General features: G+C 28.5%; 1 protein-coding gene across 2 annotated transcripts in view; it reads right to left on the bottom strand.

Annotated features, from left to right (window-relative positions):
* Positions 1–7,966, bottom strand: part of LOC127279570 (uncharacterized) — a 77,691-nt gene extending 69,725 nt beyond the window's left edge. Inside the window, exon 1 of one of the 2 annotated variants that reach the window (XR_007842656.1) lies at positions 2,906–3,002. Coding sequence is in view for 1 of the 2 variants with exons in the window: in XM_051301995.1 (XP_051157952.1) it covers positions 6,894–7,400 (507 nt within the window). In the remaining variant the exon portion in view is untranslated. Of the gene's footprint in view, positions 1–2,905; positions 3,003–6,893 lie in introns of those variants that run through there. The other variant, XM_051301995.1, reaches the window with a different exon arrangement.
* Between the last annotated feature and the right edge of the window lie 16,950 nt (positions 7,967–24,916).

The following is a 24,916-nucleotide window of genomic DNA, read 5'->3' as shown; positions in this document are numbered from 1 at the left end:
AAAACTTCCGTGTAACTATTGCCAGATAAGCATGTTAAGTTTTTTTAATAGTTATCTGCCATATTGGATTCGCCATTTTGAATTATGAAAAACGGACACCGGATTCGTAATCAGCGACTCCGAAAACCCCCGAGTAACGATTTTTAAGCAAATATGTTGAAGTACATGAAAAAAAGTTGTCTGGGTCTGAGGGACGTAGCTTAGGCACGAAAGGGTTAAGTATAATTATTTTATATTTCGTATATTAAAATGAACTTAGATTATTACTTTCTAGATAAATGCAAGATTTTTTTTTGTTTCGATCAAAAATACACGGCAATATCACAAAGTTCTCAAAAAAACAAGAAAACACTTGAATTTAAAATTTCATCAAAAGCAACTTATTCAGTGACACATGTTAATGCTCAAATTATGTTAATTTTATATATTATATAATTTTAAATTAAAATAATAAGTAAATTTTAAATATATATTATTGGCTTTATTTTCTTTAGATTCCTTAAAGCCTAAGTGCAGCGTAAGTTGTCGCAACCCTGCTCACGGTGATATAGCGCGGCGCGGTTGATGGCGCGCGTCAAAATAAAAAATTGGTTTCATACACTTCTAGTGGAAAATACAAATTTTTTCTTGTTGGAACTTAAAAAGGAGATTGCCATATACACTTCATTTAAGTTTCATTACTATCAGAGGGGTAGAACACATAAATAATGTAAATTGTTTAGAAAATTGTTATTAAAAATATCGAATTTTTAGGTTTACAATTTTGCAATTATATTCTTTGAAAAAAGGCAAATCTTTTATATAATCAGTATAAGTTTCATTAATTTATTACAAACTGTTGTTGAGTTATTAATTTTTCTTTAAAGTGTTGTAAAATTTTGTTTCTCCAAAAAAACTAAAAAAATTTAACATTTCAAAAAACGATTAAAAGTGTTTTTTTGTTTTATTATAAACTACATATTTTCATAAAAGTTTTTACATTTTAGAAAATCAATGAAAATTTGTTGAGACGGTTACCTGGAGTTACTCATAGAGTTTCGAAAAGGATTACCTTAATCTGCTGACTATTCGAATGATAATGACCAACCTAAACTGATTATTATCGATGATCTTATAAGAAGATCCTCAAATAATACAATAGTCGATCTCTTTACAAAAGGTAGCCATCATAAAAATTTAAGTGTTATATTCATTTCTCAAAATTTATTTCATGAAGGGCACGGGCAAAGAGATATTTAACTTAATGCAAATTATATTATTGTTTTTAAAAACTCACGTGATCGGGCTCAGTTTCAACATCTTGCTCGACAAATTTATCCTGAAAATCCACGTTTTCTTTAAGAAGCCTATCACGATACAACTGCCAAACCTCATGGTTATCTACTTTTATATTTAAAACACAATCAACCCCTTGATAATTATTGTTTTCGTACTGATGTTTTTCCTAAAGGTGGTTTTCCTCAGGTTTATGTACCAACAAAAATATAAAAAGAGGTACATCAATAAATAAAGTACCAATTGATTGTGATGAATCTTAAATGAAGTGTACATGGCAGTCTCCTCTTTAAGTTCCAGAAAAAAAAAATTTTTATTTTCCACTAGAAGTGTGTTAAACGAATTTTTTATTGTGACGCGCGCCACCCGCTTCGCAATGCCATTGTAACCAGGGTTGCGACAACCTACGCTGCACTTCGGCTTTAAGAAATCTAAAGAAAATGAAGCTAATAATGTATATTTTTGATATTCAAGAATCCGGTGTCCGTTTTTCAAAATTCAAAATGGCGGATCCAATATGACAGGCGACTTTTGAAAAAATTTAACGAATTCATCTTAAAATAGTTACTCGGGGGTTTTCTGGGTCGCTGATTACGAATCCGGTGTACGTTATTCAAAATTTAAAATGTCGGAACTAATATGGCGGATATATTTTTTTAAATTTGACGGTTATGCTTGAAACTCGTTAGATAGAGGTTTTCAAAGTCGCTGATTATGAATCTGATATTAGTAAATTGTATTGATTTTTAATTTTCCTATCCGCTACATTGGATCCGACATTTTGAATTTTGAAAATCTAATATCACATTCGAAATCAGCGACCCCGAAAACCCCCGAGTAACGATTTTCAAGCGACTCCGAAAGATTATTAATGAAATTGTCCGTTATACTGCATCCGCCATTTTGAATTTTAAAAAAGGGACATCGGATTCCTTATCAGCGACCCCAAAAACCCGCGGGGAACGATTTTGAAGCAAATATGTTTATTTTTTAAAAATTTGTCCGCCATATTGGATCTGCCATTTTGAATTTTGAAAAACTGACTTTAAATTCGCAATAATCGACCCCAAAAACCCCCGAATAACTATTTTCAAGGAAATATATTTAATTTTTGAAAATTCGTCCGCCATATTGGATTCGCCATTTTGAATTTTCCATATTTGACATCTGATTTGTAATTAGCGACCCCAAAAAGTGAGAATACCCAGTAATAATTAAATAAAATTAATTTCTTTTTTTGTACTGTACACTTAAATTTGCCCTGTAGAAGAAGGTGTCACAACGCGAATTTTTGTGGGCTATTTATGTGTCCTACAGTGTGAAAAGATCAAATATTTTTTGCAATTATATTTGTAAAATATAATTCAAAAAATGAACTCAGGCACGTGAGGGTTAACACAGGTGAATTCGACTTAGGAAGGGTAGTAGAGTTTTTATTAATAGACAAAAAATGTGCATCTTCTTTTTCTTTTCGTGCATCAAGCTCAAGCACGTTTGCATGTTCGGCAGGTAAGGCGCTTACGTTGATATGGTGCGCGTCACAATAGAAAATTCGTTTAATATACTTCTAGTGGAAAATACAAATTTTTTATTTTTAGAACTTAAAGAGGAGACTGACACACTGAGAGACCTTTTGGATTGCAGCGGAACATGGTAAGTAACAGCAGCGCCACTATGGTTTTTGTGTGCGGCGGTACAATTTTTGGAGCGTGACTGTCCAAAATGTTGGTGAGTAGCTCACCGAAGTAGTGGGACACCACCTTTGGTCTGTAATCCCTTTTTATTTATTTATTTTCGAGCCAATGTTCAACTGAAACAAGAAATTAAGAAAAATATCAAGATTTAAGAAAACTTTGAGAGAAATTGATTATATTGGATATTTTGTATTGGTCAACCTAACCTCAATTTTGATGTCAACAATAATTGGATATTTTAGAAGTTTATTATCGATTATTTAGATATATTTTATTATTAGAATTTGGATTCTTGAATATTCACTTCCGATGTACCCATTAATTGGATAATTAAGAGATGCCAAGTATTTTCACGTTTTATGCAAATATCACCCTGAGAATATCATTGAATTCGTTTTCTTGCGAAACACTCAAAATTATTATGATTTTTGGAAGGCTTGTTTATATTTTTAAATTACTATTTAAAACTTCTATGGCCCATATGATATATTTGATGTTTTGGATTTATGTCAATTTGATGTTTGAAGATATTTACTTGAGTGTGGCATTATCTTTGAAAATTTCAATATTAATTCTGAATTAATTAATACTAGCGATGTATTCCTCGCTCGCTAACGCACGCTCGGTTAAAATTGTACTTATTGTTGTTTACTTATTGTAGTTTATGTATATTATATATATAATTTATGTTTTAAATTAATATCTTATTAATATTGTATAAAATTTATCTTAATTTTGATCAGTTTCATTGAAGGATGAAATGACAATTGTTAAATATTAGATTTTTTTTATTATAATTATGACAACAATATTAATTATATTATATTATAATATATTTTTTTATCTAGTAATATATGATTTTACATATATTACTAGTTCTCCGGAATAATGATGTATTTGAATTAAATAATGATGTTGTTAAACGAATGACAGGTGAACCTAGAGAATATTTAAGTATAGATTCATCTGAAGAAGATGAAAAGTGTGACACAATAACTAACTTAATACCAATTGAAGTATTAAATAGTTTAACTCCAAATGGACTTCCTCCTCACAAATTAATATTAAAGATTGGTGCAATTGTGATACTTTTAAGGAATATTAATTTAGAAAGAGGTCTTTGTAATGGAACAAGACTAAAAGTTATTAAAATGGGTAGTTTTTCTATTCATGCACAAGTAATAAAGGGAAATTATAAAAATGAGATTGTAATTTTGCCACGAATTACATTGTCACTGTCTAACGAAGAAATACCATTTCAAATGTCAAGAAAGCAATTTCCAATAAGGCTTGGATTTGCTTTAACAATCAACAAATCTCAAGGTCAATCTTTCCAAAAAGTAGGCATATACCTTCCTTCACATGTTTTTAGTCCGTGACAATTATATGTTGCTTTATCAAGAGTAACTTCAAAATATAATCTTAAAGTATTGTTATATAAAAATTCAAGTATTACACATAGCGAAAAAGGAATAAAAAAAAGATAGGCAATGAAAAAGAAATTTATGTAAGAAACATTGTTTACCAAGAAATATTACAATAATATTTAACACATGTTTTAAAAAAATTCGACTACGAAGAAATCTACTAACTCTACTTTATAAATAAATTAATTCATTGAATTGAAAATGGCTGCGCTGAACTGTAACGGCAGCGCCATAAAAAAATATTATAATTATTATTATACTGATCATATCGCATAGAAAGGATTAAAAAACCATTTAAAAGAAAAAAATATATAAAATATGCTCCCTCATTAACAAAAATATATAAAATATAATCAAGTAATAACAAAAACTGTAAACTGGCTGCGCTGAGTAGTAACGGCTGCGTAACATAAAGAAAATAATATAATAAATTATAATAATTTATTAATAACATCACTCATATAAAATTAAATTATAAAAAATTAATTTAAAAATTAATAAGAAATAAAACAACTTACGAAAATTGCAGAATGGATGCGATGAATAAGTTAAAACATATTATAACTTTACATTGTTGTAAATGAAAATTAAGTATTAAAAATAAAAAAATCAATATTTTTCTAAGTCCCTAATTTTTTTGGACTTATATAAAAAAAATAGTTTGTAAGATTTTCTAACAGCATATATGCAAAGTATTTTGATTTATTTGAAAATAATTGAAAATAGATTTTTCAAGGACGGTGTCGTTTTTCGAAATTTGTTAACTTAATATAATAGAAGATGTTTCGTTTTAAATTAAGAAATGTTAAAATTATTAAGTTAAAAACATTTGATTTTAATGACACTTAAAATTAGACACAATATTATAGGTTACTAACTTAAACTTGAAAAAACAACAATAAATAATAAAAAATAATAATAAAAAATTGAAAAAATAAAAAAATTTTAAAAAAATTGCAAAATAACCCTTTTTCGGGTTAAAATTGAAAAATAACCCTTTTTCGGGTTAAAATTGAAAAAAGATGTTACATAAAAAAAGTTTGTAAGATTTTCTAACAGCATATATGCAAAGTATTTTGATTTATTTGAAAATAATTGAAAATAGATTTTTCAAGGACGGTGTCGAGGTCACGGGGTCGGTGTCGTTTTTCGAAATTTGTTAACTTAATATAATAGAAGATGTTTCGTTTTAAATTAAGAAATGTTAAAATTATTAAGTTAAAAACATTTGATTTTAATGACACTTAAAATTAGACACAATATTATAGGTTACTAACTTAAACTTGAAAAAACAACAATAAATAATAAAAAATAATAATAAAAAATTGAAAAAATAAAAAAATTTTAAAAAAATTGCAAAATAACCCTTTTTCGGGTTAAAATTGAAAAAAGATGTTACATAAAAAAAGTTTGTAAGATTTTCTAACAGCATATATGCAAAGTATTTTGATTTATTTGAAAATAATTGAAAATAGATTTTTCAAGGACGGTGTCGAGGTCACGGGGTCGGTGTCGTTTTTCGAAATTTGTTAACTTAATATAATAGAAGATTTATATTGGAGAAAAAATAAGGATTTACCATCTTGCGTCGGATAACGAATTAAAATAGTTAATTTAATAAAAACAAGGAATTGTTTGGAAATCTCTATTGGAAATTCGTTGCCAACAACCATTTTGATCCTATTAATATTGTAATTCTCTGGTAAAATTTTATTTATCGTTTATGATTTAAATGCGAATTGATATTTGACGAGGTTGTAGCGATTGAGTCGTCAGTAGTCGTAGCGCTAGTCGCCGTGTTTGATTTTACATCCTGATTAGTCGATTTATTTCGGTGTAACAAATAGTGATGTTTGCCTTGACAAAATTTACAAACACCTTTACTGGTGCAATTTGAAGTTATATGACCTTTTGCTAAACAATTGAGACAACGAGATTCTTGAGTTATAAATCTTTCGCGATCAGAAACAGTTAAATCTTGAAATTTTTTGCACACATAAATGCGATGTTCATTTTTACAAAATGGACATGAGAATTTTTTATTCGTTTGATGTACATTAACAGGCGAAGGTTTTTGTTTACTACTTGATTTATTTAAAGTTAAAGTTCTGTTATCATTTACAGCTTCAAGAGCGCGAATTCGACCTTGCAAAAATGTCTCGAATTGATCATAAGTAGGCATATCATTTTTATCACTGATATGTGATTCCCATTCTCGACGTGAAAATTTGTCAAGTTTTGACGTTAATAATGATACAAGCCAGTCATCCTATTGGTCGACTGGACGACCTAAAGTTTTTAATGACAAAAGTACGGAAGTTGAAATATCGCGCATAGATTTTAATGAATTCAAAAAATCATTAGTAATGTTAGGTAGTTCTCGTAATTTACGCATACAATCTTCGATTAGTAATCGATTATGATCATATCGATCCTTCAATTTTTCCCAAGTTAAATCAAAATTACCACCTGTTATTGAAATATCTTTAATGATTACCTGAGCTTCACCATATAAACTGGTGATTAGATATTGAAGACGTTCGATGTCACTTAAAGAGTCGTCATCGATGACAAGAGATTTAAACATTTCCCGGAAATACAACCATTCTGTATACAAACCGCTGAAATCTGGCAAGGTAACTCGAGGCTTAAGTAGTCTTGATAGAGATTGAGCTCCATCGTTGACTGCAAAGTGTTCCTTCTGCTCGGGTAAATTTTCCAAAATCAAATCGACAGTATCCTCAAAAGTTATCTCAGCAACCGAAAAATATTTATCAGCGAAGTAGGGTAGATGAGCATCTTCTGGTAGATAATTTTCCTCCAGTTGGGCATTTAATTGTCGACACCTTTCCCAGTCCGATTTTAACATGGCCAAACGTTCACGTAAGAATGGCTCGGGAAAATTCGTGCGTCTTTCAAGGCGGTGCATCACTTGGGAAATTGAAGATATAAGAGTCTCTTGTTCATGTAGAATTCTGGAAATTTCTTTCCTTGGGACAGTCATGATAATAGCTTATTTGTAGAAAAAGAGTGCGAATTTATTTCGTTTTGAAAAGAGAAAAGGGGAAAGACTTTGTAAAGTGTTCAATTTTTGTCTTTCGCAAAAGTAAGCGTCGAGTCATTTAATTAATTATGTATCTTTGAAAGAGAGTTGATAATTGTACGAATTGCTTCGTACAATAGAAGTGACGAATCGAGAGAAAAAAACTGTGTAGATAAGGAGAGTGAGACCTGTTTTTGTATTCATAGATAAGAGGCGAGTATAGAGAACTCATAAGAAAACTGAAGGGACTCACTGAATTTAATAATCTCTATTAGTGTATTAAATTAACAATATGAGAAAAGATACAGTTTCACAGTATTTGAAACATTTTCACCAAATTCACAGTCACTTGAAATGGTAGTTTTATCACTGTTTCACTCGATATTTGTTCACTTTTGTAAATCCGGCTCGAAGAACCAAATGATCACGAGTTGCATCGGTTAACATTAATATACTCTCGCGATATAAATGCCGGTAAAAGGATTAGTGGACTGTAAATAATTTGACACTGTAATTATAACTTTAACAATTATAACTAAGTTTATTTTTAATCAAAGTACACATTTTATGAAGTATTTACTTCGGAAGCTCGACGCTTACTGACTATTAGCAAGAAGGTCTCACAAGGCCGAGAATTTAGGTAGACAGAGAAATACAAATTTTAAAGGGAGAAAAGGAATCTTTATCTCTGTAGGCAAGGAGAAGATAATATGGAATTTAACTTGAAATCAGAAAATGAACAGAATGTGAATTTAATTCGAGTAAATTTTCAACAATGAATGATATCTCAAAATTATTTATTTGTTTAAATTTTTCCAATAATGAATTTTCTTTAGATCTGAATTTAATTTAATTTAATTTAGAATTTCAATTTTATCTAATTTAAAATGATTTCTTTTGAATTTAATTGATTTTTTTATTGATTATTATTCAAGAATGAATTTAATTATCTAAATATAATTTATTTAAAATTGATTGAAATGTCATTCATTTAATTATTTTATAATTATTGTATCTTTTTCAATTTTACATTTTTTCCATTCCTCGGATTAAAGAATCCTTATTCTTTAAAAAGAATAAGTAAATGTTTTCTTTCAAATTATATCGAGTCTGAACTCAAATTTTTATAATGTTTAAAATTTAAATAAAGAAAATTGTTAACCTTTTGTTTATAAAATCTCATGTTTTATTTAATTTAAAAATAAAATCTTTTCGAATATGGCTATTCCGAACTGCCTTCTCTACTGTTAACCAAGATTTGGGACTGCGGCAGGCAGTGTAAAAGGAAAACTATATTAATTTAATTTGAATTTTGAATCATTTCTTTGCTTTGAGTTTCCCTTGATTATTGAATTTGACAGTCTTTGAGTAAAAGCCTGGTGGTCGTGTGTACTCTTCAGACTAATTTGACAATCAAGAATATTTTTGATTTAATTGTCGAATTTAACAGTCTCTAAAATATTTTCCTGGTGGCCTTGTGTATTTTTCCAGACTAATTTAACGATTAAAGAAAAATTTGTTTAATCAATTTACTTCTGTTGTCCTCTTAATTATTTATTTATTTTTGTCCCAAGAAAGGACTGTCACTTTTACCGTATGTGGTCGGTATAATAGAGTTCTTGTCACTTTTAAGAAAAATGTTGTTTATAATTAAATTGCAATTATTATGAACTGTACTCCTTAAATAATAAAATAATTTAATAAAATTTGCAATTTCTATGAAATATAAATTATTTTTTCACACAGTTTACACTATTTTTTTGGAAATATGGTGAAAACTGACGAGTTAAACTCTACAGATACGTACCACTTGCAAATATCAAGTTATTATTTAGGTATTATTTAAAACTTAATTAATTAAAAGTTTTGCAAAAATTAACTCTATAAATGTTCATTTACCCCCCCAATACTTATTTTTAAAAATCTTCATCAATTAAACGCTTTTTTTGATAATTTATTAAAGAAACGTACATTTAAACAAAAAACAGTTATTCTTACTAATTCTAACCTCTGCATTAAAAACATTGTGAAAACAGTGTTTTGTTGGTAATTTTAGCTTGCTATTCGGAAAATATGGTTTTCTACCTTACCGACGGTGGATATTAATTTAACGAGGGTTCTTTCGAATTTTCTGTTTCAAATGCAATCCAAAATTATTTAATTAAAAGGGGGAAAGGAAATTAATGTATGTATGTATGTATTGAGATTCCCTGAGTCGAAAAAGTCCGGCGAAAGTGTTATGTATGTAGACATAAAATGTTGTTCACACAATAACTTTTGTAAATCGAAACGAATCGATTTGCAATTTCGCACACACAAAGTCGCAATCAAGTACACTTGCATGTAGCTGTACATGTTCATGTACTTTGTTCCAATTCTTTTTACAGGTTCGTTTTCTGCTCTTGTACAAGATCACGCGAATGTGCAAGTACTTGAACTTAAACAAAAAAATGTACATGATCTTGTACAAGATTTTTCAACTGGGAATAGTATATAACCCTTACTTTTATGTATAACAAGTTTGAAGTAAATAAAATAAATTATTTAATTAAAAAAACTATTTGAAAAAAATAATGGGGATGTGCCATGATGAGAATGTTGTCCTTAAAGTCGAAGAACTTTAAGAAAATTAATCCTATATAATAATAATATAATTATTATATATAATTTTTATATTAAAATATTATAATATAATATTAAATGTAGAGTCAGCATAACATTTGGAGCGCGTAGCGCGACGGAGTTCTTCCCTCAAACCCGCGAGCGCAGCGAGCCCCCTCGCGCGAAACGTGAATGAGAATGTGTCCGCTACACAAAAGGGGGAGCGGGCAGATTTTTTATCTTAATACACACTATATTTTTATTTTACATTATTTATAAATAATTTTAAAATTATTAATAATAATAAAATAAAAATTTTTAATTTTTATAAACTGCCGTCTGCCAACTAAAAATTCCTTTATGAAATCCTATATTGTTTCCTTTACATAATTCTATGTGAAATCTTAAATATAAATATTTCAGAATCTACATGAAATCCTATATGATTTCTTATGTTCAAATCAACCATATATATGATCTCACGTGAGGAATTTCAATATGATTTCATGTTAGATTATTTGTAATAATTTTTTATTCAAGAATCGAAAAAAGATTTGATGCATGATTTGATATAGGAAAATTTCTGGTTAAGGATTGATCAATGAATTTTGGTATGTTTTTTAGTGAGAAAACACGAAGGAAATTGACATAAGAAATTGAAGGAAAAAATGTGTCCAGAAAAAATTGTAGGATTTCACATAGGAATTTACATAATTTATTACCTAAGAATACGTTTATAAGAATTTACATCGAATCCTACTTCAAATCATGTCTCAATTTCCTATATGATTTGTCATAGGAGTGGTGCCGTAATTTTCCCCAAATCTCAAATGTCATAATATTCATTTGACATAAAACCAGTTGACATAACCAATATTTGTCATAATTTTTTTGGTCATAATTTTACTTTAGCATAAATTTTAATTGACATACTAATTATTCAGCATAATTCGCATTTGACAGAATGTTTATTTAGTATAAGTTATATTCGGTATAACTTTCAATTGTCAAAATTTTTATTTGGCATAATATACATTTGTCATAATCTTTATTTGACATAATTTTCATTGATCATAATTTTAATTTGGCATAATTATCATTCATCATAAAATGTATTTGATATAATGTTCATTCGTCATAACTACTTTTTGACATAATATTTATTGGTAATAATTCTTAACTGGTATAACGCTAATTTAACATAATGACTATTGGACATAATGCTCATTTTTCATAATTCTTAATAATCATAACTGTCATTTGTAATAATCACTGTTTGATATAATGTTTATTATTAATAATCAGCAATTGACATAACGCTTATTTAGTATAATGTGTATTTGACATAATGTTCATTTGTCATAATTTGCATTTCACAAAATGCTCATTTGTCATAATTCTTATTAGTCATAACTTTCAATTGTCATAATTTTTATTTGGCATAATTATCAATTAGTATAAAATATATTTGATATAATGTTTATTCGTCACATCGATTGTTTAATATAATTTTCATTTATAATAATTCTTAATTGGCATAAATTCAATTTAACATAATTGTTATTTGACATACTGTTCATTTGTCATAATTTTCATTTGACATAATTCCCATTTGTCATAACTTTATGTGTCAACGATTTTTTGATATGAAAAATATGAAAAATTACTTTTTTTTCCAAGTTACAATTTTAATATTGTACAATTCAATTACATTTTTTTAAAAATAATATGATAATTCATATTAATAATGATGACATTAAAAAATTGTACAATATTAAAATTGTAATTTTCACATTTAAAAGCAAGATAGAATTAATTTCAGAAATATTAGACAGCGCCACCTAATCTACTTTACCAACATATACAAACTACTAATTAAAAAACCAAGGATGGGAAGATACAGCAAAAAATCGTTGACACATAAAGTTATGACAAATGGGAATTATGTCAAATGAAAATTATGACAAATGAACAGTATGTCAAATACACATTATACTAATTTAGTGTTATACCAATTAAAAATTATTACAAATAAACATTATGTCATAAAATAGTTATGACAAATGATATATCAAGTACATTTTATACTGCATGATAATTATGACAAATAAAAATTATGAACAATGAACATTATGTCAAATTAAAATTATGTCTAATGAACATTATGTCAAACAATTATGCGAAATAAACATTATGTCAAGTGCTTATTATAAAAAGTTAACATTATGTCAATCAGTAATTATGACAAATAACAGTTATGACTAATAAGAATTATGACAAATGAGCATTATGAGAATTGTAAATTATGACAAATTAACATTATATCAAATAACAATTATGTTAAATTGAATTTATGCCAATTAAGAATTATTATAATACTAAATACTAAATAAGCGTTATGTCAATTGCTGATTATTAATAATAAACATTATATCAAACAGTGATTATTACAAATGACAGTTATGATTATTAAGAATTATGAAAAATGAGCATTATGTCCAATAGTCATTATGTTAAATTAGCGTTATACCAGTTAAGAATTATTACCAATAAATATTATGTCAAAAAGTAGTTATGACGAATGAACATTATATCAAATACATTTTATGATGAATGATAATTATGCCAAATTAAAATTATGATCAATGAAAATTATGTCAAATAAAGATTATGACAAATGTATATTATGCCAAATAAAAATTTTGACAATTGAAAGTTATACCGAATATAACTTATACTAAATAAACATTCTGTCAAATGCGAATTATGCTGAATAATTAGTATGTCAATTAAAATTTATGCTAAAGTAAAATTATGACCAAAAAAATTATGACAAATATTGGTTATGTCAACTGGTTTTATGTCAAATGAATATTATGACATTTGAGATTTGGGGAAAATTACGGCACCACATAAGATCCTATATGAGAATTTTCAGTTCAGTAGGGAAGAAAGTAAATAATGACATTAATAGTAGAATGATGATAGTTTGGATGTAAGGCCAAATGAAAATGAAGAGGAAAATATGAAGAATGATAAGGGAAATCTAGACCCAACGGAAGTATTGCTTATGAACTGAGCAAAAGTGTGGTAAGAATTGTCAAAGAAACTTGCTCCTCCTAAAAGTACAGAATGTTAAATTAAGTACAGAAAATGTTAAATTAAAAAACCATAAGCGAGAGGGCAACTGAGTATGTCATCTATATCAGTGTAACAAGTGTCCTTGGAATGCGAAAATTTGGTCTACACCTAAAGTTGACGAGTACGGGTTACACTCAAATGAAGAAGATATGAAATGTAAAAGATGGAATAGGAAGAATAACAGTATTAGCAGACGGTAGTTGGATGAAGAGGTCATATAGAACCGGAAATTATAAATGCAAAAGAAATATTAGAAACACACTGTTTATTAATATCTGGACAAGAGTTGAATAGAGAGTTCGTTATGAACGATCTAGATAGTGAACTTGTCCAAACAGACAACTGCGATAGTGATATAATGTTAATGAAAAAAATTGTATGAGTCAGAAGGCAACCAAACTATTTAATCGATTATGAACAAAATTATAAAACAGAATCTTCTTCTTCTGATAATGTCGAAATTGAATCTATTGTAAAAGAAGAATCTGAATGTAACAATAATCGAATAGTAGAAAATTCTGGAGAAATAATGGAAACAAATTGTTCATTAACATGTTAAATGATCAACCTGTTCAAATAATCAACTTTAAAACTAGTGCTAGTTATAACAATTTCGTTTACTAATATACTAAGTAAAGGTGAATATTGACACAACATTGATTGAAAATTGCACGTGAATTATTGTACTATTTCCTCAAAGTTTTGTGTAAATATTCTTTTCATCCTTAAGTGCCATAGGAAGCTACTGCGCATAAATATTGTTTAAACTAATTTATTAATATTTTGTACTTACCATATAAGCACGGAAAAAAGAGGTTTGGTAAATATAAGTTGTTGAAACCAAATGAATAGTTGTCTTAACCCAAGTGGTTCGGTTGTTAGAACTAAGCTCGAATGGTTGTTTCAGTTCGGCTATATTAACCGAAGTTCGGTTATAACAAACAAACACTTTCCAACAAAACGATTTATGTCATCCCCACTACTTTAAAAGTGGGACTCAGAAAATTTTTATGGTACTCCTTAACTTGAAATCGGACCGTCACCATCTGGAAGCAATTTAGACTTTATCCTTAGCACGCCGGGGATCGCCTGACCGGCCGATATTCGATTTTTAAGACATTTTTTTTGCTAGGGTTTTATAAATCAATGCTTTTCTTCAAACATTGAAAAATTCGAAATGCGACGTTGCCAAATACTTTTTTTCAATGTTGTCAAATCTAAAAGTTATCATTTTGCCTTTTAGGCATGAAAACGCTTCAGTTGCAAGGATTTACTCCTGGAGTAACGGCAAATTTTTTTAATTCGTTCGTCAACACAAAAAAGCTTGTATTGTTTGTGAATTAATTAATTAATTTAATTTCAATTAATTCATCTCTTTATTTTAAAGACTAATTGTTTAAAATATTAGTGAGAAGTGATAAAGTGAAAAAATTAATTACGTTCGACTTCTTAGTGAATACAAATATATAGAAAAATTCAGAGGCGAACAGTTTATTTTTACTTTGCCTGATTTTTTCCTAAATCATGTATGTGTTAGTGTAAAATGCATTACATTTAAAAGTAGAGAAGAAAAATGTAGAGAAATGTTTAAATGTTTAAATGTAGAGAAGAAATGTGCGCGTTATTTAAGACTTGTGTGAAGAGTGTATTGTTCCTTCTTTTAAAGTTATTAAAAAAAATTTGATAGTTGATTCTAATGTAAAAAAGTATGTCTAATTTGCAAAAAGTTGGGAAATCTCGGCTTTGACAAAAATCTTGAAGCCTATGAAATGCCAATTATTATTAAAAACATTCTTAGCAATGGTAAAAAATTTGTAAGTCTAAAATGTTTATTGTAAGTAGCTACTTTTTTAAAAATGGAAAATAAAAATAATAGTTGTGGAAATGTAGTGTTTTTATTTTTAATTACACTACTCTCCTTCAAAGAAAACATCCTTATTTTTTATTGGTTTATAACTGAACAGTTTGATTGCTTTAACCGAAAAGTTTGATTGAAACAACCGAAGAGTTGGTTAAAATAACGAAAAAGTTTAGTTGAAACAACAGAAATGTTGGTTGTTGTAACCAAAAAGTTCGGTTGAAGTAACCGGAAAATTCGGTTGAAATAACATGAAAGTTTGGTTGCAATAACTAAATTTTTATCATAATGTCAACAGAATAGTTCGGTTGTTACAACCAACTTTTTTGTTATTTCAACTAAATTAAGGACAACCTAACTCGTTTGGTCATCACAACTGCTGAGTTCGGTCAGGTCAATACCAAACGAAAAGTTCAGTTGGGAAAACCGAACTTTTAGTTAGCTATACCCAACCATTTTTTGAGTGAGCTTATTGTAAGCTTACTGTAAGTTTACCTTTTAAACTTACAACGAATTTACTATGTATGTTTACAGTAATCTTACATGTAAGCTTGCAGTGGGCTTACCTTGTAAGGTTACTGCAGCCTTACTGCGTAAGATCACTGTATGGCGGACATTTTAAGTTTACATTGTAATATTAAAAAATTACATACACTACAGTCGTCAACTTAGATGGTTGGAAAGCTGATAAAATTCTGCTTCTGAATGTGTATCAAACAAATTTTTTTCTTTTTTGTATTTATAACACCGAAAAGATTTCAAGAAAAAATTATGCAATTATCCTACTTTCGTACTAATTTTTTTCACTTCCGGCATAATCTAGAATAATGTATGCGGAAAAATTTGACAGTTTTACAGCAGAATCGAGGTCTTAGCTTTAATTTGCATTTTTGAAACTTAAATGTTTAGTGGTTCCTGAAATATGTTAAAAAAAAGTCCGAGCATGTTTTTCTACAACTCAGCCGTCGATCATCACTTTTCGCCGCCTCGCTGCTGAGCTGTAGAAAAACATGCTCGAACTTTTCTTTAACATATTTCAGGAACCACAAAACATTTTTGAAGTTTCAAAAATGCAAATTAAAGATAAGACCTTAAAGATTATGTTGTCAAATTGTCAAATTTTTCCATACATTATTCTACATTATGCCGAGAGTGAAAGACATTAGTACGAAAGTACTAAAATATCTTGCTTTAAAGTCAGCACCTTTCTACTACTCGCACGTCAGCAGTACCGACAATTTTCGACGCTAGTGTATAAGTTTTGCATTTTTTTTCTCTCTCATTTTCCCTATCATCTTTCTATCATTATTTCTATTATTTTTCTATCATCGCGAAAAAATGATAGGAAAATGTGATAGAAAATCATTAATAGGTCTATCATGAATTTCCTATTATAAATTTTCGCAAGGGGCCATTAAATGGTCTTTTGACTGTGACCTCGATAATTTTGTAGTAAATAAAAAATATATTCAATAACATGTCTATGTATTATTTATTTTTCATATTTAATAATAATTCCTGCGACAAAGTCGTTCGTCATGAACTTTAATAATTTATATAAATGAAAATGCTTTTTAATTTTTTTATAAATTATTTTTGTATTTTTTTATTGACGAAAATTATTTGTTACAAATTTTTTTAAGAGTATGTGAGCTACTTTTTAACTACAACTTAAAGCAAAAATAATAAAAAAAACCGCTGCCAAGTTGAAGTATGAATTGCTTTCTCATGGAAAATGTACTTTTTGTCTTCATACAATGAAGACTTGGCTTCCTCATAGAGATTTTTCGTGATCAATTTAGGATAATTATAATATAACTAGCTAAAAGAAACGCGCGTAAACGCGCGTGGTATCTATAACACAGGCCTGCAAATCCAAACTTTTTTTCGGCATAATGAATGCGACTAGGTGTTTCCGAAGGGATTAATATGCTTCAACCCTTAAAGCAGGGGGTGAGTTTTTGTCCAGGGGTGCGCCAACATTAAAATACTAAAAATTGGAAATCTAGAGGATAAAAAAAATAATTATTATAGAAATAGAAAAAGCCGTGTACTCAAACCTGTTGTTAAAAAAATTTTCCCCATTCACTACCCCTAAAAACAACCCTTAAATAATTTTTTATGAACTTCAATATCTACAGAAAAATATTTTAAACGTTATATTGATCATTCTCATACACTAAGCAACCATGAAAATCCTCTAGAATATCTATGCTCAAAAACTACCCTTCTCCCCCAAAAAAACAACCCTTAAATGAGAGATTCTTTTTCAATCGCCCCAGCCCAAAAAATCAATGTTCTGGGATTGGCTTCATACTTTGGTAAATTGTTGTCCTATATGATAGTAATAAATCCCTAAAATATAAACTCATTAAAAAAATATTTGTAGAAAGTAGAGGGGGTTGAAGTTTTGACGTTAAGGGTAACATTGTCATTTTCAAATCCGTATAACTATGACAAAAGTTAATGGATTTTAATTTATCTATAATGAATTTTATTGCATTTTTCACGTACTTTTCAAAAATGTATACGAAATTTAAAAAAAAAAATTTTTAACCCCTTTTTTTCAAAAACAACCCTTATTTTTCGATTTTCACCCCTTCGGGTATTTTTTTTTTTTTTTTTTAATTTTCATTGGAAAGCTGAGGTTTTTTCCGATGAGCTATGTAAATATGAAAATGGGACAACAATAATTTTGTGAGTAACAGAATATTAAAGTAGGCGGTGCCGATAAGGGGTGTACCTGGAGATCATCTTTGAGGATTTAGATAGGCACCGCCTAATTTAATATTATGTTTCTCACAAAATTATTGTTGTCCCATTTTCATATTTACATAGCTCATGGGAAAAAACCTCATCTTTCCAATGAAAATAAAAAAAAAAAACAAACAAAAATTCCCGAAGGGGTGAAAATCGAAAAATAAGGGTTGATTTTGAAAAAAAAGGGGTCAAAAAATTTTTTTTTTAAATTTCGTATACATTTTTGAAAAGTACGTGAAAAATGCAATAAAATTCATTATAGATAAATTAAAATCCATTAACTTTTGTCATAGTTATACGGATTTGAAAATGACAATGTTACCCTTAACGTCAAAACTTCAACCCCCTCTACTTTCTACAAATATTTTTTTAATGAGTTTATATTTTAGGGATTTATTACTATCATATAGGACAACAATTTACCAAAGTATGAAGCCAATCCCAGAACATTGACTTTTTGGGCTGGGGCGATTGAAAAAGAATCTCTCAAATTCAAAATTCTTTCCTTAAATTTACTGGCAACTGAAAAAAAATTAAAACCTTCGTTTTAAACACTGAGCAATCATTATAGATTGTAAAACATATCTCTGCTTAAAAATAACTCTTTACCCACCCCTAAAAACAACCCTTAATTTTAAAATTCTTCTATTAAATTTATTGGCAACTGGAAAAAAATTAAAATCTTTTTTCTAAATAATGAGCAACCATAAAAAAATGTAAAACATATCTCTGCTTAAAAATAACTCTTTACCCACCCCTAAAAACAACCCTTAATTTTAAAATTCTTCCATTAAATTTATTGGCAACTGGAAACAAATTAAAATCTTTTTTCTAAATATTGAGCAACCATAAAAAAATGTAAAACATATCTCTGCTTAGAAATAACTCTTTACCCACCCCTAAAAACAACCCTTAATTTTAAAATTCTTCCTTTAAATTTATTGACAACTGGAAAAAAATTAAAATCTTCTTTTCAAATAATGAGCAACCATAAAAAAATCTAAAACATATCTCTGCTTAAAAATAACTCTTTACCCACCCCTAAAAACAACCCTTAATTTTAAAATTCTTCCATTAAATTTATTGGCAACTGGAAACAAATTAAAATCTTCTTTTCAAATAATGAGCAACCATAAAAAAATCTAAAACATATCTCTGCTTAAAAATAACTCTTTACCCACCCCTAAAAACAACCCTTAATTTTAAAATTCTTCCATTAAATTTATTGGCAACTGGAAACAAATTAAAATCTTTTTTCTAAATATTGAGCAACCATAAAAAAATGTAAAACATATCTCTGCTTAGAAATAACTCTTTACCCACCCCTAAAAACAACCTTTAATTTTAAAATTCTTCCTTTAAATTTATTGACAACTGGAAAAAAATTAAAATATTCTTTTAAAATAATGAGCAACCATAAGAAAATGTAAAACATATCTCTACTTAGAAATAACTCTTTACCCACCCCTAAAAACAACCCTTAATTTTAAAATTTTTTCATTGAGTTTATTGGCAACTGGAAACAATTGAAAACTTATTCTTAATCACTGAGCCACTGTGAAAGTTTTGGAATTTCTGTTGCTCCTATATAACTTCATGCCTTCATTTGTTTCATGTATTTATCCTAATTTTTTAGAAGATTCACTTTTCTATGCTACCGAACTCCTGTTCTTTTATGAACTTTATTCTATAAAATGATTTCATTTTCATCGTAAGCTATTTCTTCTTAATAATATTATACGCTCTTATGTTTTGACAATATATTTCATAGTTTGACGTGAGTGTTTTGTTTTCTTCCATTGTATCGTCTTTTGTTTTTTCTACCTATTATGACACTGTCTTTTCTTATGCCTTAATTATTTAATGCGTTGAGGTGTATTTAAATTTATTTCATTAAAGCAAAGTATTAAATTCGTATATTATTATTATTTATGAATTGTACCATACATTCATATGTTTTAAATATATTATTTGCTTGGTAAGTCACTCGTATCATTCTTTTGTTCCGTCTCTTGTTGTAGCTGTTGCATTAACTGCATAAGTCATTAGTAATTTTTACACTTTATTTACTGTTGCTTTACTTTTAAATGGTGAAGAATCATGCCTCGACATATACTTTGTACTAATAATTCAGATAGCTTTTGTTATATTTGTGGGAAATATATTACAATTAAGAAAAGACTTAATATAACGGATTATATAAAGCTTGCTTATAAAGAGTACTTTTCAATTGAAATATCTCACCAAGAGAAATCATGGGTTCCACATAAAGTTTGTATTACTTGCCATTCAGGATTACTTAAATGGAAAAGAGGAAATTAGAAATGTATGCCCTTCGGTTCGCCAATGATTTGGAGAGAACCACACTTGGCTGCTGGGGATTGCTACTTTTGTTCAACTGATCTTTGTGGATTTAATAGTAAAAATAAAAAGAAAATAATGTATCCGGAGGTTCCTTCTGCAACAAAGCCAGTCCCTCATGGACCTGGTCTTCCTATACCTCCTTTACCTGACCGAATGGAGATGTCCGAACGTTCAATAAATTTTGATAATAAAAATCTTGATGATTCAGAGAATAGCGATCGTTCTTCCGATAACGAATTTCTTGCAACGGATGATGTAAAACCAAGGCCTTTCACGCAAAGTGAATTAAATGGTCTTGTTAGGGACTTAAACTTGTCTAAAGAGTTAGCGGAAGTACTAGGATCAAGACTTCAGGAAAACAATGTACTGGCTCCAGGTACTTCTTTCTCATGGTATAGACATAGAGAAAACGAGTTACTTCCCTTTTTCACAAAACAAGACTCCCTAGTGTACTGTACAAATGATCCTAAATTAATGGAGAACATGGGACTTACGGATTATTCTGCAGATCAATTTCGTTTATTTATTGATTCATCTAAACGAAGCTTAAAAGCGGTACTCTTAAGCAACGAAAATAAATTGGCTTCAATACCACTTGCTCATTCAGTTCAATTAAAAGAAACGTATGAAAACTTAAAAATTTTGCTTGAATCAATTTGTTATGATGATCATGAATGATTAATTTGTGGAAATTTAAAAGTGATAGGCTTGCTTCTCGGTCAATAGTCTGGTTTCACAAAGTTTTCCTGCTTTTTATGTAAGTGGGATAGTAGGGCCAGAGCTGAGCATTGGATAGGAAAAAAGTGGAAACCCAGAGAAACTTTAACACCTGGTTCCAAAAATGTTATTCATGAAAAGTTAGTAGATCCAAAAAAAGTAATTCCTCCGTTACTCCATATTAAATTGGGTGCGATGAAGCAGTACGTTAAAGCGCTTTCTAAAGACGGAAAATGTTTTTTGTATATTTGCTCAAAATTCCCATATTTGAGCGATGCAAAACTAAAAGGGGGTATTTTTACTGGGCCAGAAATCAGAGTGTTGATGAATGATCCAAACTTTGAGAAAAATATGACATCTGTTGAGAAAAAGGCTTAGATCGCCTTCAAAAATGTTGTGAAAGGATTCTTAGGAAATCATAAAGATCCAAATTATGAACAATTGGTAAGCAATATGCTACAAAGTTTTCACAAATTAAATTGCAACATGAGCATAAAACTTCATTTTCTCAATGATCATTTAGATTTCTTTCCTAAAGTAAATCTCGGAAGTGTGAGTGAGGAACAGGGAGAGAGGTTCCATCAAGATATCAAAGACATGGAAAAAAGGTATCAAGGAAGATGGGACACACACATGTTGGCAGATTACTGTTGGTGCCTCAAACGCGATCTTCCACTACTGAAGCACAAAAGAAAATCCAACAAGCGAAGTTTCTTTGAATCATTTGGCTGATTGGCTCAATCGACTAACTGCTATTATACCATTTTTATTTACTTTCAATTATCTCATATTAATTTGGATTATTTTGAGAAATTTGGCAACAAAAATGTCATTATCTCATTTTCAGTTTTCATGCTCTCTTGTCCTCGTAAAGGCAAGTTAAAAAACAAGAAATATAAAAAAAACAAAAAAAAAACAAAAAATATTCAAAAACAAAAAAAAACAAAAAATTCATATCAAATTAAAAAAAAATGAAGTGTAATTTAGATCGCCTCCCCGTGGTGCATTTCGGTTAATATAGAAGGGTTAATTCTGTAGCTAAATGGTCTTACTTTTAAAAACAAAATATGAAATAAAAATAAACTGATACCAATTTCGTAATTTAAGGTTTTAATTTTTTTTCAGTTGCCAGTAAGTTTAAGGAAAGAATTTTGAATTTAAGGGTTGTTTTTTTGGGGGAGAAGGGTAGTTTTTGAGCATAGATATTCTAGAGGATTTTCATGGTTGCTTAGTGTATGAGAATGATCAATATAACGTTTAAAATATTTTTCTGTAGATATTGAAGTTCATAAAAAATTATTTAAGGGTTTTTTTAGGGGTAGTGAATGGGGAAAATTTTTTTAACAACAGGTTTGAGTACACGGCTTTTTCTATTTCTATAATAATTATTTTTTTTATCCTCTAGATTTCCAATTTTTAGTATTTTAATGTTGGCGCACCCCTGGACAAAAACTGACCCCCTGCTTTAAGGGTTGAAGCATATTAATCGGCTAAGGGCTCATTTGAAAGGGCACGAATTAAGCTTTAATTTCTGATATTAGCCAAGTTTCTATCACGTCAGGATTTTGCCCCACAATTTTTCAAAAAGTGCCAAAAACGCTGTTTTTAGGGGTTTCAACCCCATTTTTCTCAAAAACTGGACGTGATGGAGCATTTTGGACCCCGGATTCGTGTTCAGGGCAAAATTTCCCTTCGGGAACACCTAGTCGCATTCAGTATGCCGAAATAATGCAGGCCTGTGTAATTTTTTATAAAAAATTAAAAATTTATTTTTATTTGAAGGACAGTTATTAGAATGTTGATCTCACAAAAATAATAATATTATTTTTGTAATCATTACTGTATTACTATTTCAACATTATGGTGTTATAATAATATAATACCTATTATTGCACAGTAAATATGACCTTTAAATTTTGTACTCAAATAAAGATTATATGCTACGATCATCGAATTGTCAGCAATACATTTAATTGACCCATCTCAGGAACCATGCAGGGTGAAGTCTTATTTCGTTTACTACAAGGCCCATATGAACTTAAAATCGTTTTACAATGTTAGAAAGTTCTGGATTCTTTATTTCGTCTGTGATTTTAGCACATATCATTTTATTTAAAGTTTCTCAATCGCAAATTTGTGTACGTAAACATATAGTTAAACGCACATGTGGCAATCCACGCTTTTTTTTCTCTATGAAAGACGATACATATAAAATTGTAAATGAATAAAATTACGATTTATGAAAAGACAATTCCAATGATTCTCTACAAATCGAAATCCTAATATTAGACATTCTAACTGCCGGAAAATGATTTAATTAATTGTTTTCAAAAAATGATATCAAATGCTTGCTCATTATATTATTATCAGTTTCATAAATTAATCTTTTAATTTACAGCAAATGCTATTTCATATACTTCACACTTAACTGTACCAATCGGCTGTTGATCAACACCTACAAAAAATTCTGTTGGTTTAAAAGGGAAAAATCTAATTAAATATTCCATTTGATGGATATTCAAACACCCTGCATTAAGGCTTAAAAAAATAGTCTTAATAAATAATAAATAATAAATAGCCTTAAATAAATATTACTCCATCGTAATAAACACAAATCCAATGACCAGAATTGTTATTACGGCTAAAAACTATTTGAATATGTTTATCTCTTTCTCCAATTGGAACAATTAAATCAAGCATTTGTAAATACAAAGTACTTTGCATAATGAAAAAAGAATTTGAATCATTTTTTAATAATTTTTGAAATTTATACATATGCATATCATTTAACACTTCATTTACATTTTCAATATTCTTAAAATCTTTATTACTTAAAATAAAATACCCTTTTATGTTCGACATGGTATCCTTCTTGAACTTTTAAACTGTCGATAAAGCCAATTTTCAAAACTAATCGTTTATTTTAGATTCTTGCTTTAAAAAAATGTACTTACATGTGTTTCACCTATAAAATATTTCATTAACTATAATTCAGCTAACTAATGCAACAATGATAGTCTTTTATGAACGTTAATTAGCGTTGTTTAATCTTTTTCCACATTACATCATTTTCGATAATGATTATTATTTAACTTATTTTCCTCTGCACTTTTTATTATTATTCAAATCAATATTCGACTCACAAACTATTATTTAACCCATAAAACAACTTCAACCCTTAAAACAATATTAAGCCCTCTTTCTTTCTATTTAAATACTTTTCCAAAAGCCAGCATCCACTATTATCAAACAGTCAATTTTTTTTTTAATATCGAAATATATTCAAAACCAATGTTATCCAATATCATATTTTATTATCCTCAAAATCCAAATATCTTTAATACCAATCTTATCCAATACCAAAAAATTTTTCCAAAAACCAACTTCCACTATATTCAAATAATCAATATTTTTTTCCAATATCAAAATATATTCGATACTAATGTTATCCAATATAATTTTTTATCCTTAAAATCCAAATATCTTTAATGCTAAAATTATCCAATACCAAAAAATTTTTCCAAAAAAACCCTCAACTGAAACTTGTTTTGACAAAACAAATTTCAGGTAGAAACCTTCGAGAACCCTAATTATCAAAGTAAAGATATATATGTATATATAATCTAATAATAATGAGAAAATTCAAGTACTAAGAAAAGGTGAATGAATGAAGGAATGAATACAAAGATTATTATTCTATAATTAAAAAGTTCACAAACAGGTCTGTCGATTTGTTTTTTTAAGTTATGGTCAAAAAACGTTTTTTTATAATTTTAAAAATTCAATAACTTTGGATAGAATATCAGTTGATTGTTCGCTAATAACTGAAAAGATGCGTCTTAGAAAACTCTACAAAATTAAAGAAAAATATTCATAGGTGTCGTAACATTTTTTTAAAGTTATGGACAAAAAACGATTTTTCAAAAATTTTAAAATGCAAAAAAATAATAGTTAATCTTTACTAATATGGCTCAAAGTACTCTTATTATTTGTCCGCCAGTGAGACCTACAATTTAAAAAAAATTTAACCCTTTAG

Source organism: Leptopilina boulardi, unplaced genomic scaffold (genome assembly GCF_019393585.1).
Source record: "Leptopilina boulardi isolate dan_hultmark-lab unplaced genomic scaffold, ZJU_Lbou_2.1 LbouV2_218, whole genome shotgun sequence".
Classification (NCBI taxonomy): domain Eukaryota; kingdom Metazoa; phylum Arthropoda; class Insecta; order Hymenoptera; family Figitidae; genus Leptopilina; species Leptopilina boulardi.
Note: the sequence above shows the minus strand (reverse complement) of the source record. Positions and strands in the feature narration are given on the sequence as shown.